Source organism: Protopterus annectens, chromosome 5.part1 (genome assembly GCF_019279795.1).
Source record: "Protopterus annectens isolate FY-2018-M chromosome 5.part1, PAN1.0, whole genome shotgun sequence".
NCBI lineage: Eukaryota > Metazoa > Chordata > Ceratodontiformes > Protopteridae > Protopterus > Protopterus annectens.
In genome coordinates, this window is record NC_056736.1 from 604,941,682 (window position 1) to 604,968,545 (window position 26,864).

Sequence of the window (26,864 nt, forward strand, 5' to 3'; positions counted from 1 at the left end):
CCTGTTCCAAATTGTGTCCCACTAGAAGTCTGTAACATCGCGTGCATTTTTGGAGTGCATGTCTTCTATGGATGGGGAGGCATTACAGAGGAGGGCAACTTGAGCAGTGTGTGTTATTCACCTGAAAACGTATAAAACCTTGTAATTTGTATCCTACCTGTTGGGGAGAATGATACTTTAGGAGGTTGAGTGAAGTTCTTGTGGAAGCCATGTTTAAAGTGCACATGGAGAGGAGAACAGGATTTGAAGGTTGATGAATGCCATTTTGTAGGGCTGTGTGGATCTGCTTTTCTGCTATTTCTTCTGAATCGTTTACTACTTGAAGAACCTTCGACTGAAGTTGTAGAGTCAAAAACATTAGTGGAGTTTGAGAATTTAAGACAGACATGCATGATTTGGTGAGCCACAGGAATAAAGTTGTTTTTGTTAGTAAGTGTGGTAGAGCAGTAATTTGCATTTAGATTGTAGTTAAGGAAATTCTGGGTTATGAAGTTTGTACAGGTATCTTTCGACACATTTACAGCAAAAAAAAAAAAAAAAGTACTACGGTTAAGTGTGTACTATTTTAAGACTTTGTGTTAATTAGTTCTGGTTTGCATTGGATATTTTTGTTCATGGTCAGGAAAGCAATAAAAAAATTAATCTTAACGCAATGTATTTTTGGACAACTTTTTTCAAGGAGTAATTTAACAGAGTTTATATTTTCATTGAGAACACAGAGTTGTTAGAATAATGCTTCTATAACATTTGGTTCTTTTCCATGTCAGATTCAAGCCATTAAGTTGATGGTGCGATGGCTTCTTGGAATGAAGAACAATTCAAGCAAATCAGGAACGTCCACGCTTCGATTGTTGACAGCTATTTTGCATAGTGACGGAGACCTAACAGAGCAGGGGAAAATCAGGTACTTCAAGGTTTGAAGAATTTGTGAAATTGTTTGTAGTTGTCTCCAAAGAGTTTTGCAGGTGAGCAGTAAGAAGTTATAGTGATTTCCAGGAAAAGGCTGAAGTGCATTACTAGACAGTCCTTGGTATAGCAGTGTCGTTCTGTCAGAGTAGTTGGCACTGATTCATATTTGCACTATTTTCTATTCTAAATTGTTTCACACTATTGAATTAGCCTGTGTGGAATACTAATGTATGGCTCACAGCCTTTTACTTGAACACCTAGATGCTACTAGATCTAGTTTATTTATATGATTAACTTGACATTGTAGCAGCAGAGTTTGACTCCTAGGGCTACACACTTGTTGCGCCCTGATTACTTATATCTTGTAAGCTGTCAAATTGTTTGGCACCTGCTGTGACTTGGTACCCCATTCCCTCTCCTCACCCTTCCCTATGGCTCTGATACTGTTTAATGTTTCTTGAGTTAAATACCTTTTCTATAACATAAATATAGGAAACATTGCTGTTTCTAATGCATGCTAGTGTGTGTCCTTTTATTTTGTTGGCTGTTGAATAATAGTGCAGGTGGAAAAACGTAAGCCTTTAATTCCTGCTCTTCTACTATAAGAGATTTGTTTCTGTCTAAAATAGTTGTGAGCATTATGGAAATGTTTTGCTGGGCAAGAAGACTGTTTTGGCTGTAATGGAACAGAGGGTAGTTTGCGTAAGTTTGATTGTGCACCTTCAGGCCATGTACTACCGCACAGTGGCCTCATTCTCCTGCATTACCTTCTTGGCATCCACATTTTCTGTGTGAGGAAAACAAGGATGTTGTTAGTGTTTCACTGTTGCAGCCCTCATATGGGTTATCCGGCTCCCGGTAGCCCTCAATCTGCCCGAATACCAGAGTCGTCGGTATATGACGTCGGCTGCTGCCGGTTGTAAAACTGACGTCAGTACATCAGGTATAAAGCGTGGCAGCAGACACCATTTCCTCAGTCTTTCTTGCTACAGAGCCCGATGCAGATGCAATTTGCACTAGTGCCGGTTGGCCGTTTACTTTCATTTCCGTTTCCAACTACCAAGTTGAAGACGCCTTCAGATAAGTATCCCGTAGGGGAGCCTCTTTTCTTGCTTTAACAAATGTCAGATAAAGTTAATAACTGTCTTGCCTGTGGAAAACAGATTCTTCACCGTGATTTCTATTCCTATTGTATAACTTGTTTGGGCCTTGAGCACGACTTCCCTAACTGCAATCTCTGTGCTTCCTTTAACCCACGTACCATACACCATAGAGCTAAGATTTTGTATAAGCATTTCGGAGTCTGGCCTAAGTTCATCAGTATGGCGTCTTCTGGTCTCCCAACTTCAGATATACCTAGGAAACGCAAAGACGAGGACAGCGACAGGCCTAAGGTTAAATCTTCTGACGCACCAGTGAAATTGGTCGTCAGAACAATGGTAGTCAGTGAGGCGCTTTCGCAGCCCCTACAGTCTGCAGATTTTCAGCCGCAGGTCTCTGCCGCGACCTTTACGGAGTCTTCCATGCCGCAGGCTGCTTTTTCATCTTCAGACCCCTCCGCCTGTCGCCGCCTCAGATGGGTCTGGAGCCGCTTTGCAGGCACCGGCTTCTGACGCCTCTTCTTTTCGACATGAGACCAGAACCAGACAGTCTTCCTTAGTTCAGACATCTGCAGTTGCTAGGCCTCCCGAGACCCTCCGGATTGCTAGTAAATCTTCCAGCCGCAAACCTACTCACAAACAGGCGTCGGCCTCCCCTTCTGTACCTCAGTCCCAGGTGGTAAAGATAGCTGGAGATCTTCTTTCCCTGATTAGGGGCTCTCACCCCCCCCCCCTTCAGAGAGGGCTAAGGAATTATCTCCTGATGTTTTGTCTTTCTCAGATTCTAAAATTTCCAGTATGTCTGCTGGTGAAGAAGGAAATTCTCAACTTTTTCCTGGCTTTGAGGATTCTGATGCTAAGGACTCTATCCTTTCAGCCTCCCCTCCAGAAGATTTTTTCCTTTGGAGATACTTTTGAGTACTCTTAGGGAGCATTTTAAATGGGAATGTCAGGTTTTTCCACAGTCTAAGAAAAGAATCAGGGATTTTTTTGATTTGCCACAGCATAAGCCTCTGGCTATACCTTCAGTTTTGGAAGTTGTGGATGATGTCTTCATGGAAAGTTATTTAACTCCTAATTCTGTTCCTCCTGCCCCCAGAAAACCAGATAGGTATTACAGGGTCCCTGATTCTCATCAATTCCTTTTTAAAAAAACCTACAGATGATCCAGAAATTATTTCTCAAGGCCCCAAGGGTGTTAAGGCTACTATTGCAAAAAACCCTGTGCCTTCTGATAAAGAATCTAGGGCCTTGAACCAACGAAAATCACCAAAACGCACCAACGTAACTAGTAATCAAAAAAAAAACGATGCAAATTTCTCGCTTGATCCTCCTCTGTGGCTTTATTGTTTCATCTATTGCATCATTTTTTGGAATCTAGGGCCTTGGACAGGTGGGATAAAAAAGTCTATACCTCTGCAACTCTTGCCATTAGATCCGTGATTTGGCTTTTTCACATGCTTTTATTAGCAGCATACTTTGGAGGCTATTAAGGCTAAACTTGGTGATTTTCCTTCCATGACGGAGAACAAAGATTTACAAGGCTTACTGAATTCTGCCACTTTGATTAATAAGCATTCATTTCATTGTGATTTTGACACTTTGGAAACTTCCTGCAGAGCAGCAGCCACTGGTTCTTTAATTAGAAGGCATGCTTGGCTCAGGGAGTAGCCTCTTTCTGAACCAGTTAAATCTAGATTGCTGTATATTCCTTTGCACAAGGTCAATCTTTTTGATAATAAGGCTGAGAAGGTACTGAAGAAGGTAGACGATAAGGCAAAATCTATGCAAGCTGTAAAAGATTTTCTTCAGGTTCAGCCTCCTCGGTTCAGTAGTCATTATCCTTCCAAGAATTGGTGTTTCCCTGATCCTGGCAAGCAAGGTCGCTCTAGGCCTAGGGGTTTCAGGTCTTCCTGGGGGCGGGCTTCTGCCCCTCAAAGGGCTAAACAGTGGCGTTCTTCTGCTGCTAAATAGAGGAGTTCTAAGCCAGCTTCCCAATGCAAACATTCTCAATGACTCCAGCCTTCTTGGGCCTACCTTTGCGAACCCTGGGTTTCCTTTGGGGGGAAGGTTAGCCAGGTTCGCAGAGGTATGGTCTACCATCACAGACTACAAATGGGTGCTCAATATAGTAAACCAAGGTTACAAGTTTTACTTTCACACCTTCCCTATTTTACGAGGGTATCCAGACATACCCAGAAATCACAGGGCAGAGGTAGGAACTCAAATTTCTTCCCTACTGACTATGGGGACTATCGAGCCAGTTCCTGCAAATCAGGCAGGCCTTGGCTTTTATTCAAGGCATTTTCTGGTACCCAAGAAAAGGGGGCACCTGGCGCCCTATTCTGGATCTGTCCATTCTAAACACTTTTCTGGTGATTCCCTAATTCAGGATGCTCACCCTTTAACAATTACTACCAATGCTGGGCAAGGATTCATGGCTGGTAACTTTGGATTTCAAGGAGGCTTATCTGCACATCCCAGTAAGGGAGAGTTGCAGGCAGTTCCTTGGCTTCAGGGCTGGGGAGCAACACTTTCAATTCTCTGCATTGCCCTTTGTCTTATCTACTCCTCCCAGAGTTTTTACGAAGTGCTTGGCTCCAGTCATTGCTTTCTGCAGGTAGAGAAACATTCAAATTTATCTGTACCTGGACGACTGTCTCATTCAAGCAAATTCCCCAGAACAACCAGAAAAGGATTTGGATTTCATGAAGAACATTCTCACCTCTTTGGGTTACACACACAACGAAAAGAAGTCAAAGTTGGTTCTTTCAAGGGAGATTGTTTTCCTGGGAGCGAGTCTGAATACAGCCACCCAGATGGTATTCCTCCGTCAACAGAATCAAAAAGATCTTTCTGCTTACTTCATGAACTTGGCAAGTATGACCCAGCTCTCTGCAAGGCAATTCCTGCAAGCACTGAGGTTCATGGCTTCATGTATTTTGATGATCCCATATGCAAGGCTGAATGAGAAAACTTCAGTGGCACCTCAAGAATCTTTGGTGTCAGCACACACAGGACTTGCACTTGATTCTTCCCCTGAGTCCCTGTCTACAAATGGAGTTCCTCTGGTGGGCGACAGCCTGTTCTCAGAACAAAGGTCTGCCTTTCCGCCCACCTCCTGCCAGCCAGTCTCTCACCACAGTCTCCTCAAATGTTGCATGGGGGGGCTCATCTGGAGGGCAGGGGCATACAGGGGACTTGGAGCACCCAACAAATTCATCTGCACATAAACTTAAAATAATTGATGGCAGTACAGCAGGTCTTGCTGGCTTTCAAGGACTTACTCTACTCTGGGACTCTGTTGATCAGGACAGAGGCAATACCACAGTCATGTGGTACATCAACAAGCAAGTGAGGACTCACTATTACCCCTTGGGCAGACAAAGCATGAGGCATAGCAGCATCCATGAGCTTACATGTAATAGCCCAGTATCTTCCAGTGAGGCTAAACTCCTTGGCGGATCATTTGAGCAGACATGTTCTGGATCCTCATGAGTGGCAACTGAACAGGGACATTTTCCATTGCATCATTCATCATTGTGGCACCCTACAAGTGGATCTTTTCTCCTCTCACACCAATCATCTCCTTCCAACCTTCTACACCAGGGAGTTTCACAACAAAGCTTGGAGGGTGGATGCATTGTCCTTCCCATGGAAGCATCTCTCAGTTTATGCATTCCCTCCTCTTCCTCTTTTTCCCCAGAGTGCTGCTAAAGGTAAGGGATGAAAAACCACAGGCTATTCTGGATAGCAGCAGATTGGCCCAGCTAGCATTGGTATCCCCTCCTTCGCAGCCGTTCCCAGGCTCAGCCTTGGCATCTTCCCCTGGTACCAGATCTGTTGTTTCAGGGAGGGGGAAAAGTTCCTTCATCCTCATCTTCAAACACTGCATTTGACTGCCTGGCTAATACTCTAAATTTTTCCCAACAGCTGGTTGAAGATGTTCATCGTGTTTCACTGTTGCAGTCATGACTGTAGGGTTCTCCCCTGCCGGCAGGTAGCCCTCGGTTGGCCAGAATCCCAAAGTCTGGGTCCGGCGTCAGCTGTTCAAACATGCTTCCTGACGTCAGAGCGCCAGGAGTACAAAGCTGACAGCCGACGCCATCTTCTCCAGTCTTTCTTGCCGTGCAGTGATAGCAGTTCGCAAGTGCCGGTCGGCTGACTCCTGACGAATTTTTCTGATATACTTCGGTCCGAAGATTTTCTTCCCACTCAAAGCTAAGTACCCCGTTGGGGAAACTTTTTTCTTGCTCCACTCCGATGTCAGAAAAAGTTAATAATTGTATTTCATGTGGGAAGCAAATACCTCATAAGGATTTTCATTCTTACTGTATTCCTTGCTTAGGCCCTGACCACGACGTAGCTAGTTGTCGGTTTTGTGCTAGATTCAATCAACGTACAATTAAGCGAAGGTACAATTTTGCTTTTCGTTACTTCGGTAGGCGCTTTAACTACAAAATGTCGTCGGATACGGTCCCAGCTACCGGAGTTCACAAACGTCGCAAGGATAAAGACAGGCCTCCGAGGTCCAAATCTGATGATAGCGCACAAGTGGAGCCAGCTTCAGGTTCGGCCGTCGTCAGTGAGGTGCTTTTGCAGCCCCTGTCGTCGGCTGTTTCAGAACCGACGGCCGAAATGGACTCTCATGAGGAGCCAACCAGGCCTTTAAATATTTCTGTTGCAGGACCTTCGGACAATGCTCCTTCGGATGGGTCCAGAGCCGCTGTGCAGGTATCGGCTTCCGAAGGGGTTTTCAGGCCTACTCGGCTACTAGTAAAGGCAAAGCCAAAGACAAAGGCAAAGACTCCTTCTAAATCAAAGACTTCAACACAGGCCTCTTCTGAACCGGCTCCCAAGTTGCAGAAACAGTTACTCAAGATGGCGGAGGATTTACTTACTATGATTAGGGGTTCACATTCCCCTCCAGACAAAAAGCCAAGGCAGGATGTTTATTATGATTCCTCTGATCAGGCTTCTGTTTCCTCAGTTTCTTCTTCTGATCAGGATTATTCTTTCCCTCCTTATGAGGATTCTGATGCTGAAGAATCCATTCCTTCAGCTTCTCCCCCTGAGGATTTCTCTTTTGGGGAAACTTTGCATGAAATGAGGGAACATTTCCACTGGGAAGGACAGGAGTATTCAGAATCCAAGAAAAGACTGAGGGATTTTCTTCTTCTTCCCCAACATAGACCCCTGGCTATTCCTCCTGTTTTGGATATTGTGGATGATGCCTTTTCGGAGGCTAACTTAACCCCTGACTCTCTTCCTCCTGCTCCTGTTAAGCCTGATAGATATTACAGGGTTCCTGATTCCCATCAGTTTTTATACAAGAACCCTTCTGCTGACCCTGAAACCATTTCTCAGGGTCCTAAGGGAGTTAAGGCCACTTCTGCCAAAAATCCCATTCCTACTGAAAAGGATTCTCGATCCTTAGAAAGATGGGGCAAAAAGGTGTACACTTCTGCTACTTTGTCCATTAGGGCTTTAAACTGTCAGTTTCATATGCTTAAATACCAGCAATTTCTCGTCTGTCTTAAAACAAAAGCTTACTTCCATTTCTGCCTGTGCAGATGATAAGGAATTACATGACTTATTGCATGCCACTGAACAGGTTGGGAAGCATATTTTACACTGTGGATTTGATGCCTTGGAGGCTTCTTGTAGGGCTGCGGCCTCTGGCACAGTCATTAGAAGGCATGCATGGCTAAAGGAACAAAATTTACCTGAACAAGTAAAGGCTAAATTATTGGATGCTCCTGTTCAGCATAATGTTTTGTTTGGATCAAAAGCTGAAGAGGTGATTAAAAAGATGGAGGATAAGGCGAAATCCATGCAAACAGTTAAAGATTTCTTACAAGTACAGCCACCTAGATTTAGCAGGAATTGGCCTTCAAAAAATTGGTCCTTTCCCACTTCAGACAGGCCTCAGAGGGGTAGATATAGACGCTCCAGAGGGAGGCCTGAAACACAAGCTGCTTTATAGACCAAGACAGTGGACTGCTTCCACCCCTAGGGGAGGAGAGGACAGGTCACAATCTCAAAGGAAACAAACTCAATGACTCCCTCTGTTGGGCTACAGGAACTTCTTGCCTGGAAGTCCCTCTCGGAGGAAAACTCTCTCTTTTTTATCAAAATTGGACTCAAATAACCCAAGACAAGTGGGTTTTGGATGTGGTTTTAAGAGGTTACAAATTCCATTTTCATACCTTGCCAAGGCCAAGCGGATGGCCAGACCTTCCAAAACATCAAAGGACGGAAGCCTTAAACCAGGTGGAAGCTCTTTTGGCTATGAATGCCATAGAACTTGTTCCTCTTTCAGAGATGGGAAAAGGTTTTTACTCCAGGCTCTTTCTAGTCCCAAGGAAGCAAAACTCATGGAGACCCATTGTGGATCTGTCGGTCTTGAACATCTTTCTAGATATTCCAAAATTCAAGATGCTTACTCTACAGCAGCTACTTCCAATGCTGTCCAAAGATGCATGGATGGTAACTTTGGATTTAAAGGAGGCATATTTACACATTCCCATCAGGCAGGATTGCAGAAAATACCTCAGGTTCAAGGCCGGATCGAGGCACTTTCAATTCTCTGCGCTGCCCTTTGGATTGTCTACTGCGCCCAGGGTCTTCACCAAATGCCTGGCTCCAGTAGTAGCTTACTGCAGGCTCAAGGGAATTCAAATTTACCCTTATCTGGATGGTTGTCTAATTCAGGCAGACAGCAAGGATGTCTTACTCCAGCATCTAGAATTTGTACAGAACCTCCTCAAGTTCCTGGGATTCTCTGTAAACATAAAAAAGTCAAATTTGACACCATCACAACAGATAACTTTTCTGGGTGCACTTCTAAACACCACAGCCCAGATGGCATTTCTGACATCCGAAAAACAATTACTGCTGGCTTCAACTTTCAGAACCTTGGCAACTCTAACTCAACTATCTGCAAGGAAATTCCTGCAGGCTTTGGGTTACATGGCCTCCTGCATCTTTCTCGTACCATATGCAAGACTACACATGAGGAAAATACAGTGGTACCTAAAAAGTATATGGTCTTAGCATTGCCACAGTTTAGACATACTGATATCCGTCCTTCCTTGCCTTCAAAAGGAATTTCTTTGGTGGTCCAGGGCATGTGCTCTAAACAAAGGGGAAACCCTTACGTCTGCCTCCTGCCACTCAGATTCTAACCACGGATGCCTCGGATTATGCTTGGGGAGCCTATTTTCTGGGCAATTGTTTGCAGGGCCTTTGGACAAAGGATCAGAAGCACCTGCATATCAATTTAAAGGAAATGTTAGCCGTTCAGAAAGCTCTATTGGCCTTCAGGAATCTTTTACAACCAGGACAACTGCTAATACGGACAGACAACACCACAGTTATGTGGTACATAAACAAGCAAGGGGGATCTCATTCCTACCCCCTTTGCAGACTAGCCATGGATCTATGGAACACAGCTCTAGCTTGCAATCTGGATCTTCAAGCTCAGTTTCTACCAGGGAAACAAAACTTCCTGGCAGACAGTCTGAGCAGAAACCTTTCGGATCCACACGAGTGGATGCTGGACACCAAAATATTCAGGATGATAACAGCAGTCTGGGGATGTCCTCACATAGACCTCTTTGCATCCCATCTCAATCATCAACTACAGAATTTTTGCACCAGGACTTCCACAGAGAAGCATGGAAAGTGGACGCCATGTCATTCAGTTGGAGGAACCTCTCGGGATATGCCTTTCCGCCTCTTCCTCTTCTTCCACAGGTTTTATTGAAGATAAAACAGGACAAGCCCAAGATGATAATCTTGCTGGCTCCAAATTGGCCTCGGCAGTTTTGGTATCCAACTCTAAAAAACCTATGCCTGGGAGCCCCCTTGGGTTTTACCTCAGTCTCCGAACCTTAGAAGAACCCAACATCAGGGTCAGGTTCTACACTCTCATGTCAGAACTCTCAGCCTGGCGGCCTGGTTAATCCAGGGCCTTTGATTTCTTCTTTACTGCCCAAGCAGGTTATGGATGTCATTTTAGAAGCCAGACGTCCTAGCACTAGAAAATCTTATGCAGGAAAATGGAAAATATTTTGTTCCTGGATGCAGGCTCAGGATTCTGATCCTCTTCTTCCTAACATTACTTTAATTTTACTTTACTTGACAGATCTCTTACATAAGGGTCTCTCTCTCTCTTCCATTAAGATACATGCCTCTGCTATTTCTGCTCATTATAATACAGACCCTCCCATCTTTTCCCACCAGCTCATGAGACAGTTTCTCAGAGGAGCTAAGAACTTAAGACCTCCTAGATCTCCTCCCATTCCTGCTTGGAATCTCAACTATGTTTTGGAAAAACTAACCTCGCCTCCTTTTGAGCCTGCTGCCTCTTCTGACATCAAGTTTTTATCTTGGAAGACAGCTATCCCGTTAGTCCTAACCTCTGCCAGGAGAGTTCCAGAGTTACAAGCTCTTATGGCTGTGGAACCTTACATTATTTTTCAAGACAGGGTATCTTTGAGGGACTAATCCTACCTTCATGCCTAAGGTGGTTTCCAAAGTGGCTTTAAATCAAACTATCCACTTGCCAACCTTTTTCCCCACTCCTCAAAATAAAGGGGAAACGTTCTTACATTCCTTGGATGTACACAGACAACTACGTTTTTACCTGAACAGAACCAAGGGCATCAGAAAATCAGAACAATTGTTTGTTTCTTATGCTTCAAGTTCCCAAGGTAAAGCCATTTCAAAACAGACCATTTCTAAATGGATTGCTCATGGAATCAGATTTTGTTATTCTCACCATGGAAAGCAAATCCCAGGGAGTATACGGACTCATTCCACCAGAGCTGCTGCCACCTCTGCGGCCTTCCTCAGGAGAGTTCCTACCAAGGACATTTTGGAAGCTGCAACTTGGGAGTTCAGTGCATACTTTTTCTAAGCACTACAATCTACCTCTCTAAGTCTAGGGCAGGCTTTGCCTCTGCAGTCTTGCAGGGCCTTTTAGCCGCCCCTTCCTCTTTATGACCACCTCCCTTTCTTTCAGCTTTGGGATTCTACCCTACAGTCATGACTGCAACAGTGAAACACGATGAACATAGTACAATTGTGTACACCTACCATAAATGTAGATGTTTGAGTGTCTTCACTGTTGCAGTCTGGGTTTCCCTCCCTCCTGTCCCCTCTTATTTTTACTTTTGTGTATTCCCTTTTTTCACTATTCTTCTGAGGTGTATTTGCAAAGGTTATGGGACCTTTTTCATTTTGGGACTCCTGACATCTGGGGCAAGAAAAACTGGAGAAGATGGCGTCGGCTGTCAGCTTTGTACTCCTGGCGCTCTGACGTCAGGGAGCATGGTTGAACAGCTGACGCCGGACCCAGACTTTGGGATTCTGGCCGACCGAGGGCTGCCTGCCGGCAGGGGAGAACCCTACAGTCATGACTGCAACAGTGAAGACACTCGAACATCTATATTTATGGTAGGTGTACACAATTGTACTTTCTTCATGAGGCCAGGAGTCCTAGCACAAGAAAATCATGTGCAGGTAAATGGAAGAGATTTTGCTCTTGGATGCTAGGTAAAGGAGAAGACTCTTCTCATCCTTCTCTTTCACTCATTCTTGACTACCTAGCAGGATTGCTTAATGGTGGACTTTCTTTTTCTTCATTCAAAATTCACACTTCAGCAATTTTGGCTCATTATTCTTTTGAGCAACCCATTTTTTCGCACCCCTTGATTAAACAGTTCCTGAGGAGAGTTAGTAGTCTTAGACCTCTCAGAAGAGCTTCTACTCCTGCTTGGGATCTTAATTTTGTCCTGGAAAAACTTACTCTGCCTCCCTTTGAACCAGCTTCCTCTGCAGATTTGAAGTTTCTGTCCTGTAAGACTGCTTTCCTTTTAGCTATTACTTCAGCTAGAAGGGTATCTGAGCTGCAAGCCTTCATGGCAGTAGAACCTTTCATTATTTTTCACTCCGATCGGGTTTCTCTGAGAACCAATCCCTGCTTTATGCCTAAGGTAGTTTCCAGTTTAACCCTTAACCAGTCTATTCACCTGCCCACATTTTTCAACAATCCCCAAAATAAAGGGGATTGGATTCTGCACTCTTGATGTGCATAGACAGCTGAGATTTTACTTAGGACCGAATCCTTTCGAAAATCTGAACAGTTATTGGTTACTTTTGCTCCTGGGGCTCAGGGTAAAGCTATTTCAAAACAGACCATCTCCAAATGGATTGTTCATTGTATTCACTTTTGTTACCTGCAGCATGGGAAGGTTCCCCCGCAGGGTATTAGGACCCATTCTACTAGAGCAGCCTCTACCTCTGCAGCCTTCCTGAGAGGCATGCCTACTAAGGACATTCTAGAAGCAGCTACTTGGTCTTCTTTCCATACTTTCACAAAGCATTACAATCTACCCTTGTTTTCTAAATCCAGGGCTGGTTTTGCCCCTGCAGTTTTGCAGGTCCTCCTTACCAACCCTTAATCTGTGATCCTTCCTCCCCCCTTTGTCTTCTTACTGGGCTTTGGGAATCGACCCATATGTGAGGACTGCAATAGTGAAACGAAGAACATAGTACAGTTGTGTACACTTACCATAAATGTAGATGTTTGAGTGTATTCACTGTTGCAGTCCTGGTTTCCCACCCACCATTCCCCCTTTTTTCCCTAAGGCACAGACTCTAGATTTTTATTTTTTGTACGACATGTGTCCAGGGTGCTACCATTCCTGGGTTAGCCTTCTTTTAGGGGCTCCTGACAGGTAAGGCAAGAAAAACTGAGGAAATGGCATCTGCTGCCACCCTTTATACCTGACGTACTGACGTCAGTTTTGCAACCGGTGGCAGCCGATGTCTTATACAAACGACTATGGTATCCGGGCTGACCGAGGGCTACCGTGATCCGGATAACCCATATGTGAGGACTGCAACAGTGAATACACTCGAACATCTACATTTATGGTAAGTGTACACAACTGTACTTTTTCCATGTTGCAAGGATTATAGAATTTGTTTCCCGAATGTCTTGATTTTGTAATATCTTTTCCAAACACTATTTTATCACTTTTTATCTAACTTTTCTGCACTCTTCTGTTGTATTTTTATAACTTTTATTGTATGCTTAAAATGTTCACAAAACCTCTCCCTTATTTATTTTTTGTACCTATGTAGCTCAGTCCTCACCCTTAAGTGATCTTTTAAGTCTGTGTGTTATTGTGTCCTTCAAGGTTTTACACCACTGTCTTTCATTGGAGCACCTCCTCTTGCCAAATTACTTTCTCCCATCTCTGTTTTGTCAACATTCTCCACGCAGCGCTTCCACTTCCTCATTCTTATTTAACCAGTTTACTTGTGTCTTTTACATTCATGCCCCAAGTCTTGCTTCTTAAATATTTATTGTGATAGTCATTCTTGCAGTAAGAACTCTTTGACTTCTGCCTGCAGAAGACCTGACATCAGGTCAGACTTTGAGAGCTCTGTATTTTTCCTCTCCAGGCACAGTTAATTCCCTCCCAGTCAGACTTCAGGATGTTGGTGGTATGAGGGGTTCAAAAAAACACACAGACTGGAGAAGCGGTCACCATCCAGATTTGCTATGCCCCTAGTACTTCGGCATCAAGCCTTCCAGGGAATAATTTCTCATAAGGATGGTACAGATTAAATACATTTCACTAAACCAATTAGTCAATTACTCAATCAATTATACAATAATTAATTGTTCAGTGAGTCATAATGATTTAAAGTGCATAAGCATCAAATAATGACACTAATATATACTTAAACCAGTATCTAATGAAACTACATAATATTTTCCAGCATTGATGTAAAAATATTCATAATGCATTTCTTAAAATTATACATAATGCAGAATCTTATACATGTAAATCCAACTCCATATTAAGACCATTGGGCCATAGGGTTCCAAAATGAATGATGTACCTACTTGCCATTCTCAAGAGAATGCGCCCATATTCAGCACCCTGTACTGCATAAGGTTTATTTAATACATATTTTTTGCACATTTTGTAAGCTGTTTTGGTGGTATGAGGGGTTCCAACTGGCACCATCATCAGACCGATCTTGCCACTGTTCATAGAACACCGGATGTGCTTCTGTTCCACCATCACTCTGTTTCATTATCGCTGCAGTAGTTTGTCCTACACCATATTTCAAATAAGCACCCTATTGAAGATTTTTTTTTAAACTTTGTTTGCTTTATGCTGGCCTGAGTAAGCTTTAAGCAGGGCTAGAAGTCTGATTTGGAGGAAGAGTATGTTAACAGTTGTACTGACTGCAGGGAATTAAATTCCATACATAAGTTTTCACAATAACTGTATGTTTTGCTTCGGTCTGGAGCATGTTTCAGTTCTAGGATAATTGAGCAAAGGGTTAAGTCTCTCTCTCTCTAGGACTACTTCGCACTGAAGAAGGTGCACACCTTGTCATGCAGCACCGTGACATTTGCCATGTCCATGAGTCTGCTAATGACCACCTCCCAAAAAAGGGGGGTATTTGGAGAAGCACCAGAAAGATAAGAAACATTGGACAGCTATGTCTATGTCACAATTTTAAGAAGTTCCTAAACCAAACATCGCCAACAAAGGCAAGGTGCGTTTGCATCTTCCTGTACATAGCATTTGTTGCTACTGAGATTTCTGGCATGTCCATCTAGAGGCTTATTCACTTTCAGGTAATGACACAGCCTCCTGGATGAAATCCATCTTGCTGTCAGTCCACTGCAGTCAGTCATTCCTGAGGCCTCTCCACTGGGCTCGGGTTCCATTGACTAAATTCTGGTTAGCAAGTAAATGTGTGATAGTGGATTTCCTGCATTGTTTGTAGTTAAAGGTGTCTGTTGTAATTGGATTGAGGTCTGTGGTACTCACCAATGACCTGATTCCTCTAATGTTACCCCTTTACCAAACAGTACTAAGCAATCCAAGCCTAAATGAATTTTTACCAACTATCCTATGCCTGGCCTAGGCAGGTTCCTCTTCTTCACCTCTCAGGCTTCCTCTCACAATCTGTTTATTCTGGTTTATAATTTCATGTAATTTTGAAATCTAGGCAGCCTACCTTCTGATTAGTTATCTGTGTCTGGTGTCCCATTTCAAAAGCGAAAGAGTCTTCTTTAAATGAACATGAAGGGAGGGTGGCCTAATGGTTAAGGTGTTTGCCTTACAAACACAAGGTGCAGGGTTGGAGTCTCACAAGGGATAATTGGCTAGGCTTGAAATGGCTGGCAAGGGCAGTTAGCCTAGTACTAACCTGTGGACCATCTTTATCCCTTTTTTAGAATCTGACTGCAATGCCACCATACCTGTTGCTCCCCCCCCGGATGATATCTCATTTGGAGGCATCTCTCATAGAATGAGAAAAGCAAAAGGAAACCTTTTTAGGGAAAAAAAAGGAGGCTAACAGTTAACCCAGGCGCATGTTTGGTACGTTGGATCCTATGTCGGTTTTAGTCCAACTTGACCTTTGGGTTGTCTGATCTGATGAGATCCAACTTCGGTGCTTTCTTCGAAAGCTGTGGATCAGAAGTTTGGACACCTTCACAATCTCTAATTCTGTCCTCTCTGCTAAGTTTCCAAAGGTCTCGATTTCTGCTTGAACTGTTCAGATAAATGTCTGAGAGCTCTCTTTTCACAATAAGTGAAGTTCTATTTTTTGTATAAGTAATGGCTATTTTTGGTCTATTCTCTAACCCTTAAGCTTAGAGTTGCAGTTTTTTTGTAGATATGTTTATTAGTAATAGGTATTTTTTTGATAGTTAGATGTTTCTTAGTATTAGTGTGAGAATAGTAAGTGTTGTGGTTAAAATAGTTGTTAGACAAACTGGTGTTATTTGTATAAGGTTAGCTGTTAGGATTTGTTTCTGTGTAGTTCAGAAAGTAAGAGTGGTAGTGAATAACCATTAGATCTTTATATAATTGTGTTTTAATATGGTACAGTGTGCGCTTCTTAATACCCAAGGGTTTAAGAAATTCACAGCCTGTGGACACAGAATTCCACCCAAAGACCTGCAGTCTGTGTAATGCCTTTTAGTTAGGGTCTGCCCATCTAGATGTGGATTGTGATATTTGTGCTTCGTTTGGGTCCAGGACCATCAAGACAGGAAATAAACGTTTTATTGCCCCCATAGGGTCTTTCTCACAAGCTCTCTACTACTGTAAGATCAAACTCAGCTTCAGCTTCATCAGGCAGTAAAATTGAGAAAAAGAAGGGGAAAAAAATGGGAGAATTTGAAAAAAAAATACAGACAGATCTGAAGAAAAAAAGATCAGAGGAAAATCTAGTAAAAGGTCCCCAGATTCAACAGATCCTTTGCATACGGCACCTAGAATAGCAAGGAAAAACTAATCTATTAGCTATTTGGATCTGATCCCCCTCACCTCAACCTACGTTCTTCCCGGAGCAGGTGAATCCTAAGCTCCATTCACCCATTTTACAGGAGAGATGATTGCATCATCATAGAGGTTGTCTTTGTTCACTAGAAGTCGTACTCAGATGGACATCAACCAGAAAATGAGGAAATTAAGGACATAAATCCAGCGGGAGTTTTCCTGGATCTGTCCCTGTAGGGCGTTTTAGAGTATGGGTCCAACTACCCTTCCTGTTTTTTTCCACTGGTCTGAGCACTCCCAGTGCACCTCAGTCAGAGTCAACAGCTCAAGGAACGTCTGCGTCAACAACATCCGTTATACTCTGGATTCGATTCTTTTGGATCGATAAGAGTCTCGTAACCAAAGTAGCAATGCTGGGGTTCTGGTAGTAGTTGAGTCTGATGTTTTCACTCATCTCTGCTTCAAGGCCCTTTTACGTTTAATAACTCAGGTCTGAAGTTTTCCTCAGAGCCGGCTTCGATTGGACTGGATAATGTTCTTGAGTCATTTGATAGGAGGGGCATTTCCTTGGCTTATATTGTTGCGTCGGCCTTCAAGGCCCTTGAACGGGTCTTGGCTGGACCAAGAAGTCAGGTGTTATCTTAAGGTTTGGATCTCTCTGAACTCCCAATGGACCCTGTGACTTGTTTCTCTCATGCAGTAGGTTGGTACCTGGAGGCATAGAAGATACGGAACACTTGAGAACATATTCTGATTCAGATAGTTTCCAGAGGTTCCCCAGAGGCACGGTCTTAGAAAACAGATGTGCAGAGAGAAGTATTTAGACTGTTAGAGTCTATTACTAAAGTTGCAGATGTGGATGGAGGTGAAGGTTCCCCTAGAGCCACTCTAGAAGATGTAAAATTTGGTGACATCATAGCATTGATAAAAATGGTGGGAATTAGTTCTCAGAGACCCCTTCCCCCGACAAGTCTATGTTCCTCGAGGCCTCAAGGCCTTTGATACTCATCTGCATCCTGGGTGATACCACCTCTGGATGCCGTTGTATATCTTGTGGCACAGCCGTCGTGTAAGGAACTTGATGTAGTGGAATCTATCCCTAAGAAGCCAGATGCAATCTTAATAGCCACAAGGACTGGAAGCATTGGAGTAAAGCACCACCAGTAGATGCCATGGTAGAGCAGCCACAAAAAAGGGAACTGTCTGCGGAGAGTTTTGTTCATCCCTCTAAGGGGGGGTGTCAGGACACTGGACAGATTGAGGAAACGGACTTCTACTTCAGAGTTTTGAGCTGCTTGGTCACCCTACAGACTAACCTTCACATCATTATCTTTGAGATGAGAGCAGTACTCTTAGTGATGCAGGCATTTTGGGCCGACCTCCCAAAGGGTGTGATATTCATCCAGACAGACAACATGGCAGTGGTCTGGTACATCAACAAACAAGGAGGAACGCAGTCATATCCACTTTGCCAGGAGGCCATGAGAGTGTAGCAATGGGCAATGCCATTTCATTGTTTTTTGATAGCAATACGCATCCCAGGGACGTCATATTCTTAGCAGACAAGTTGAGCAGGTTGATTCTACTGTCTCGTGTATGGGCTGTCAACCAGTGGCGAAAAAATGTTCAGCTCCTGGTACCATTCTTGTTGCAACCCTTCTGCCTCATACCTGAACAGTAAGCGCAACAGTTACTTTGTTCTAATTCTTCCAAAGGGACAGTCACCAAGGGATGCTGTAGTTCACAGTTGGCCCGCGGGTCTCCTCTGTTCTTACCCCTCAGTACCACTTTTGACAAAATGTATTCAGAAGGCTAAAAAGTGCATAAACAGAGTGATCCTCATTGCTCCGTTTTGTCCCCAGTGGGTTTGGTTCCGTTTCCTTTGGCCTCATTTGATACATCAACCTTGGGTGTTGGATTCCAGTCCATATCTCCTGAGTCTCCCATCTGGACTGCCTCTAAAAGCCCTAAAATTGACCTCACAGTTCCTCCAATTCTGACAATAGCCAGAGATGCCAGGCTTTTCTTTTCTGTGGTTCTCATTATTTTTGCATCTCAGACAGTAAACCAGAAAGATTCATCAAAGCAAATGGAAAAAGTTTTCTATTTTGGCTTTTTCAAGAGGATTTTAGATTTCTTATCAGAACTTTTTCAGAAAGGGTCCAGATGTTCATCGTGTTTCACTGTTGCAGTCACTACACTTGGGTTATCCTGCCGTTAGGCGGTCCCGCAGTCGGCCAGAGTTCCAAAGTCTTGGTCTGGCGTCGGTTGCTGTCGCTTCTTCCCTAACGTCAGTGCGACAGGGGTATATAAGATGCAGCCGACGCCATTTTCTTCAGTCTTTCTTGCCACACGGTGCTAGAAGCAAAAGCAGTTCGCAAGTGCCGGTTGGCCGACTCCTGAGATTTTCAATTCGAATTTCAGAACCAAAGTCTTCAATAAAGCTAAGTACCCCATTGGGGAAACTTTTTCTTGCCTCAGACTGATGTCAGTAAAAGTTAAAAATTGTATTTCTTGTGGGAAGCAAATACCTCATAAGGATTTCCATTCTTACTGTATTCCATGCCTAGGCCCAGACTACAACATCACTAGTTGTCGGTTTTGTGCTATATTTAACAAGCGCACTATTAAACGTTGGTTTGACTTTGCTCGCCATTACCTTGGCCGAAGGTTTAATTATACCATGCCGTCGGAACAACTGATGATCGGCATACACAAAAAACGCAAAGACAAGGATAAGGACAGGCATCCAAGACCCAAAACTGATGATGAAGCCTCTTCTAGGCCAGTCGCCGGTTCTCAGTGAGGCGCTTTCACCCCCTGACACCCGCTACCTCAGAGCCACAGGCCGCATCCGACTCCCACGTGAAGATGTCTAGGCCTCTGGAAACTCAAGGTGTTGGGCCTACGGAAACTAACCCCTCAGATGGGTCCGGAGCCGCTGAGCAGGCATCGGCTTCTGAGGGTGTTTTCAGACCTTCACAGCTTACCATCAAAACTACAGCCAAGTCTAAAACTCCATTAAAGACAAAGAAGCAAGTACAGCATTCACCTGGACAGGCCTCCATGCCTAAAAAACAGATGCTCAAAATGGCCGAAGACTTAATTACTCTGATCAGGGTTTCCCATCCCCCTCCTGATAAAAGGCCTAGGCAGGATACAGACTATGATTCCTCTGACCAGGTTTCCATTTCTTCTGATTCCTCTTCAGACCAGGGATACTCTTTACCACCCCCCCCCCCCCATGAGGACTCTGATGCTGAAGAATCAGTTCCTTCAGCCTCTCCTCCTGAGAATTACTCTTTTGGGGAAACTTTACATACCATGAAGGGAGCATTTCCATTGGGAGGGCCAGGATTACTCAGAATCCAAGAAAAGGCTCAGAGACTTTCTTTTATTGCCTCAGCACAGGCCCCTTGCTAATCCGCCAGTGTTAGATATTGTGGATGATGTGTTCTCTGAATCCAGTTTAAATCCTGATTCTTTGCCCCCTGCTCCAGTCAAGCCAGACAGGTACTACAGAGTCCCTGACTCTAAAACAATTTCTTTATATAAACCCTGTTGCTGACCCAGAAACTATTTCCCAGGGTCCCAAAGGGGTAAAGGCTTCTACGGCTAAAAATCCAGTTCCCTCTGACAGGGATTCTAGAGCATTAGACAGATGGGGGGGAAGAAAGTTTACACTTCTGCAACTTTAGCAGTGAGGGCTTTAAATTGCCAGTTTCACATGCTTAAATACCAACGATATTTAATGTCTCTGTTAAAACAGAAAATGCTTACAAATTCAGAACATCCTGACTATAAGGAAATGCAGGATTTATTGCATGCAGCTGAACAAGAGGGAAAACATACTCTGCAATGTGGTTTTGATTCATTAGAGGCTTCTTGTAGAGCAGCAGTTACAGGATCTGTGATTCGAAGGCATGCTTGGTTGAAAGAACAAGGTTTACCTGATCATGTTAAGGCAAAATTATTGGATGCTCCTTTACAGCAGGATATTTTATTTGGTGTTAAGGCAGAAGAGGTATTAAAAAAAATGGAGGATAAGGCAAAATCTATGCAAACAGTGAAGGATTTCTTACAGGTACAGCCACCTCGATTTAGCAGAAATTGGCCTTCAAAGAATTGGTCCTTTCCAGTGTCAGACAGACCGCAGAGGCAGATAGACGCCCAAGAGGCAGATCTCAGCCTCAAGGCTCTTTCAGACCACGACAGTGGGGTGCTTCAACCCCAAAAGGAGGGGAAGACAAGTCACAACCTTATAGGAAACAGTCCCAATGACTTCCCCCTTCAAATGCCAAGCAGGTATCTTTTGGCAGCTCCCTTAGGGGGAAAACTAGCACTTTTTTCACAAAATTGGCATATAATCACCCAAGACAAATGGGTTCTGAATATTGTGTCTCAAGGTTACAGGTTCCACTTTCACACTCTACCAAGGCTAAAAGGAATGCCGGACCTGCCACAAAATCAATGGGCAGAGGCACAAAAACAAATTACAGCTCTCATGGACATGAGAGCTATTCAAAAAGTGCCACAACAGGAACAAGGATTTTACTCAAGACTTTTCCTGGTCCCCAGAAAGGACAAAGCCTGGAGACCCATACTGGACCTTTCTACTCTAAATACTTACCTGGATGTTCCGAAATACAAAATGTTGACACTACAGCAGGTTCTTCCCATGCTGGGCAAGAAGGCTTGGCTTGTTACTTTGGACCTCAGAGAGGCATACCTGCATGTCCCTATCGGACAAAATTGCAGAAGATACCTCAGATTCATAGCTGGTTCAATACATTACCAATTCTCTGCACTGCCCTTTGGCTTATCTACTGCGCCCAGGGTCTTCACAAAATGCCTGGCACCAGTAATTGCATTTTGCAGACAAAAAGGAATTCAAATGTATCCATACTTGGACGACTGCCTTACAAGCAGAGAGCAATAACATTCTTCTAAAGCATCTGGCGTTTGTAAAAAAGTTGCTAATTTGCCTGGGGTACACAGAAAACGAAAAGAAGTCAAAACTAGTGCCCTCACGAGAGAATATTCCTGGGTGCCAGCTTAAATGCAACGGCCCAGATTGCTTATCTCACGCCAGACAAGCAAGGAAAACTGACTCAGTACTTTCAATTGATGGCAACAAAAACCCAACTCCCTGCAAGCAAAATTCTGCGGGCCTTGGGATTCATGGCATCCTGCATACTACTAATACCATATGCCAGACTGCATATGAGGAAATTACAATGGTACCTAAAAAGTGTTTGCGCTCAGCACTGTCACAGTTTGAAAGCAGTAATACCACTTATTCCCTGCCTATATCAGGAGTTTTGATGGTGGGCACAGGCATGTCACCACAACAAGGGACAGCCTTTCACTCTACCCACAGCCAGGCAGACACTAACAACAGATGCTTCGGATTACGCCTGGGTAGCACACATGGCAGGAAAATGTATTCAGGGCAAGTGGGCCGCAGACCAAATGTATCTTCACATCAATCAAAAAGAGATGCTAGCTGTACAAAATGCCCTAACAGCTTTCAAGGACCTTCTGCATCCAGGACAACAATTATTAGACAGACAACACCACAGTTATGTGGTACATAAGCAAGGGGGCACTCATTCTTATCCCCTATGCAGACAAGCCATGACCTTGTGGAACACAGCTCTAACCTATCAAGTTAATCTGCAAGCACAGTTCCTGCCAGGAAAGAAAAATACTCTGGCAGACGACTTAAGCAGAAACATCATGGATCCTCTCGAGTGGAAATTAAATCCACAAGTCTTCAGCATGATAGCACAAAAATGGGGGAGCCCAGACATAGATCTTTTTGCCTCCCCAATGAATTGTCGACTACAGAAATTCTGCACAAGGACTTGCCACACACAAGCATGGAAAGTGGATGCTCTCTCGTTCAGCTGGAAAAGCCTAAAAGTTTATGCCTTCCCACCACTGCCTCTCCTTTCAAGGGTACTCCTAAAAGCCAGACAGGAAAAGCCAAAAATGATCCTGATTGCCCCAGACTGGCCACGCCAGCACTGGTACCCAATCTTAAAGAACTTAGCTCAAGGCCCACCATGGATTTTACCTCAAACTCCGCATCTTTTGACTCAACAAAACAAATCAGATCCTGCAGTCAGCTCAAAACCTTAAACCTGGCTGCATGGCAGATTCCTTAGTCAAGCAGACAACACCTCTCTCTAAAGCTGTTATGGATGTCATTTTGGAGGCCAGGAGGCCTAGCACCAGGAAGTCTTATTCAGAAAAGTGGAAGAGATTCTGTGCCTCGAACCAGGCTCAAAGCTTTGACCCTCTTGTCCCAAATATTCCTCAGATTTTACAATACTTAACTGAGATGCTGGACAAAGGCCTATCCTTTTCATCCATTAAGATCCACGCCTCTGCCATCTTGGCTCATTACAACACAGATCCTCCTATTTTTTCTCATCCATTGCTAAAACAGTACCACAGAGGGGCTAAAAACATAAGACCGCCCCGGAGAGCACCAACATCAACTTGGGACCTCAATTTTGTCTTGGAAAAACTAACTTTATCTCCTTTTGAGCCAGCCAGTTCAGCAGAATTAAAATATGTTTCATGGAAAACTGCTCTGCTTCTGGCAATAACCTCAGCACGAAGAGTCTCAGAGTTACAGGCACTAATGGTAGTAGAGCCTTTCATCATTTTTCACAAAGACAGGGTTTCCTTAAGAACAAACCCTTCATTTATGCCAAAGGTGGTATCCAGTGTGGCTCTTAACCAAACTATTCACTTGCCAACTTTTTATCCAAATCCCCAGAATAAAGGGGAGAGACTTCTGCATTCATTGGACATACACAGACAGTTACTTTTCTACTTGGACAAAACAAAAGCTTTCAGGAAAACTGAGCAATTGTTTGTAGCATATGCTGCAGGATCACAGGGAAAGGCTATTTCAAAGCAGACCATTTCAAAGTGGATAGGACATTGTATCCGTTTCTGCTACACACAGCATGGGAAAACTGTACCTAGTAACATTAGGCCACATTCCACCAGGGCAACAGCCACTTCAACTGCCTACCTTAGAGGAGTACCTACCAAAAATATCTTGGAAGCTGCAACTTGGAGTTCAGTGCACACCTTTACCAAGCATTATCACTTGCCTCTTTATTCAAGATCCAGAGCTGGCTTTGCCACTGCAGTCCTGCAGGGCCTCATAGCCACCCCAAATCCTCTTTAGAACCAGCCACCCTACCTCAGCTTTGGGATTCAACCCAAGTGTAATGACTGCAGCTGTGAAACACGATGAACATAGTACAGTTTTGTACCTACCATAAATGTAGATGTTCGCATGTATTCACTGCTGCAGTCCAGGTTACCCTCCCTCCATCCTCTCTTTCTTAGCTGGGACTTATCTATACCTTTCAACCCTATACTACCTATGTGGTGTATTTGCTGGTAACTGAAGGTGTTGGTTTTACATTTATTGTATGTTTTATTAGCAATATGTATTGCCTACCTATTTGGGGGCACCTGACATCTGGGGCAAGAAAAACTAAAGAAAATCGCATCGGCTGCATCTTATATACCCCTGGCGCACTGAAGTCAGGGAAGAAGCGACAGCAACCGACGCCGGACCAAGACTTTGGAACTCTGGCCAACTGTGGGGACCGCCTGACTGCAGGATAACCCAAGTGTAATGACTGCAGCAGTGAATACACTCTAACATCTACATTCATGGTAGGTACAAAACTGTACTTTTCTCCACTATCAAGGTGCAAATGGCCACCATATCTAATTTTCACATAGGGCGTAATGAAACCTCTGTAGCCTCTATTAAAATATCTAAAGCCTTCTTCAAGGATACTTTCTTTTTCTGAACCCCAATCAAGGATGCAATCCCCCATGGATCATCACTATCATGCTTTAAGCTATAACTCAAAAACCTTTTGAATCAGCAGCTTCAATAGATCTCAAGTTTCACTTATGGAAGACCATTTTTCTTGTTGCAGTTGCATCCTATAGATAGACTTTTACAAGCACTGTATTGCAAACCACCATACCTGATTTTTCATAAAGAGGGAGTAATCTTGAGAACTAATTCTTTCCTACCAAAGGTGACATTTGACGCTTGAAGAAAGACACCAGACAAAAGTAAACAATAAGGTGCCCAGAAGAGACGAGGTCCAATAAAACTGTAACGTATTTTATTCAGGCAGAAATAAAACAGCGTTTTCGCTTCTATAACAACAGAAGCTTCATCAGCATATCACCAGTTACAGGCGCCCATAATTTAAAACCACAAGAAGCATGTGACTAGTTCAACTAGTTACGGGTTTAAAGGGAAACAATACTTTTAACTACAAAATTTCCATTTGAGAATGATAGTGAATCCCAAAAACCGGGTGTAAAATGTTGATTACACTTAACAGTACATCAACAAATACCTACAAAATAAAAGTATTGAGTTTAAAAATATTAAAAAAATATTAAATTAAAAATAGAAGTAATGTATGTAGTACTTCAAACCATATTCAAGCACCTAGACAACCTTAAAAACATATAGGTCAACAAAATACCATTTATATCAATTGGTAAACCAAATCTTATCACCAAGTAAAGGCAATATAAGGATAAGCAGTGGGCATTATTTAACCAACCATATCAAAACATGATGATAATGAAACCCCGTTGTAAATAAATCCTTGAAAAGGGGAAACATGGCTACTAACCTTGTAAAATGTTGTACAAAGGGGAACAAGTTGTTTTATACAAAATTGTTTTAAACAGAATTATTTTATACAAAATGACAGGGAGGGTGGTTGAATAATCCCATTATCTTGAATAGCTCTTATACTTTAAAATAGAGGCTATATTACAATTGTCATTTAGACCCGGGAAAGAGAAGGCATCCAACTGCAGTTGCCACTCTAATTCCCGGGTCTCTAATAGCAGTGACTGTGGGCCACCTCTTTTATCACAAAGGACTTGGTCAATGCCCATGAATTTGAAGCTGTGACCACCATTATTCAATATATGTTTGGAGAGGGCATTGTCGCTCTTCTGATTCCTAATAGCGTATAGATGTTGGTAGATACGGTCCTTAAAGCGACGGTCCGTCTTACCAACATAGAACGCGTTGCAGCATTCACAAAAAGCTACATACACTATGGATTTGGTGTTGCAGTTGATCCTATGGTTAATGGAAAACTTCCTTTTACCCATAGTGAAGGAGCTACCTACCCGTAGGTGTATGCACCATTTGCAACACCCACAGGTGGTAGTGCCCCTATACTTAACCATAAGATCTGCAGAGCTGTTCCTCTGTAACAATTCCTTAAGATTGGAGCCTTTCTTAAAAATGAATAATGGGGTATTTGTTTGGGACAAATTCAGATGGGGGTTGTCCGACAGTCCTTTCAAATAAAAAAGGTGACTTTCTTATTTACAATTTCTCAGACGTTACCATCGACGAAGAATTAATCGAACTGTTGGCTAATGGCCTGAACTTTGTGCCTGATTACCATTTCAGACTTGCCAAGACACTTATTGATTTAAAGCTATTCGTGCGTAAACTCAATTTGAATATGTTCTTTAACAATGAAATGTCTGGTATTACGCCTGTCTTGAAGCTGTCCAGTACTTTCAACCCCCCCCTGACATCCTGGTCTTTTCACTTTTGAAAAAGCTTGTGAATTGGACTTTAGGCAAATTCATGCCTCAGGGGGAGTAGATAGACCTTGTAGAAACATCTCCCCAGACCAATTGTCAGCACTGAACAAGATTTGTAACTCAGCTGTAAGGGTTATTAAACCAGATAAGGGTGGAGGCCTAGTGGTGTTTGATTTTGTTGAATACACTAGGCGTATGCTGTTAGTACTTGATACACCAGCCTATGACACCTCTTCTTTAAATGAATTGAATGTGTGTTACAATAGGATTAAAGGTTATTTTAGGGATCTCTACCTGGAGGGTAGAATTACCATAGATATGTACAATTTTATTGACATCTCATACCCAAGGGTACCGGTAATGTTTGGGATCCCTAAAATGCATAAAAGCCTCACTGACCCCCCAATGCGAGCCTTAGTGGATGGCAGAAATTCCATCACACACCCTTGTGCCCGCCTCATAGATAACATTGTCAGTAAATATTTAAAGAACATCCCTCAGATTTGTAAGGACTCCTGGTCCTTCCTTAACTCAATCAATGCCATCACCTTCGACAGCAGTTACAATTTTTTAACAATCGATGTGGTTGACTTGTACACATCAATTCCACACGATGTGGCTGTCGAATGGATTGAACTGATGATGAGGGACTGTGGAGCCACTGACAATGATATTTACCTGGTTACAGTATTGTTAGATATTGTTTTGTCTTCAAATTTTTTTCTGTTCGATGGTCAATACTACTTGCAAAAGAAAGGTATAGCGATGGGTTCCCCATGCGGCAGCAGCGTTGCCAATATGTTCGTTTCTTATTGGGAGAAACATTACTTGTTTAATCATCCTCCTTTTGCCCAGAGATCTAGATTTTACACTCGTTTCCTTG

General features: G+C 43.3%; 1 protein-coding gene across 2 annotated transcripts in view; it reads left to right on the forward strand.

The window, feature by feature from the left end:
• Positions 1-26,864, forward strand: part of PDS5B (PDS5 cohesin associated factor B) — a 3,703,643-nt gene that overhangs the window by 2,441,095 nt on the left and 1,235,684 nt on the right. For both annotated transcript variants that reach the window (XM_044073218.1, XM_044073219.1), the window contains exon 23: positions 768-904. In XM_044073218.1, coding sequence (XP_043929153.1) covers positions 768-904 — 137 coding nt within the window. The remainder of the gene's footprint in view (positions 1-767; positions 905-26,864) is intronic.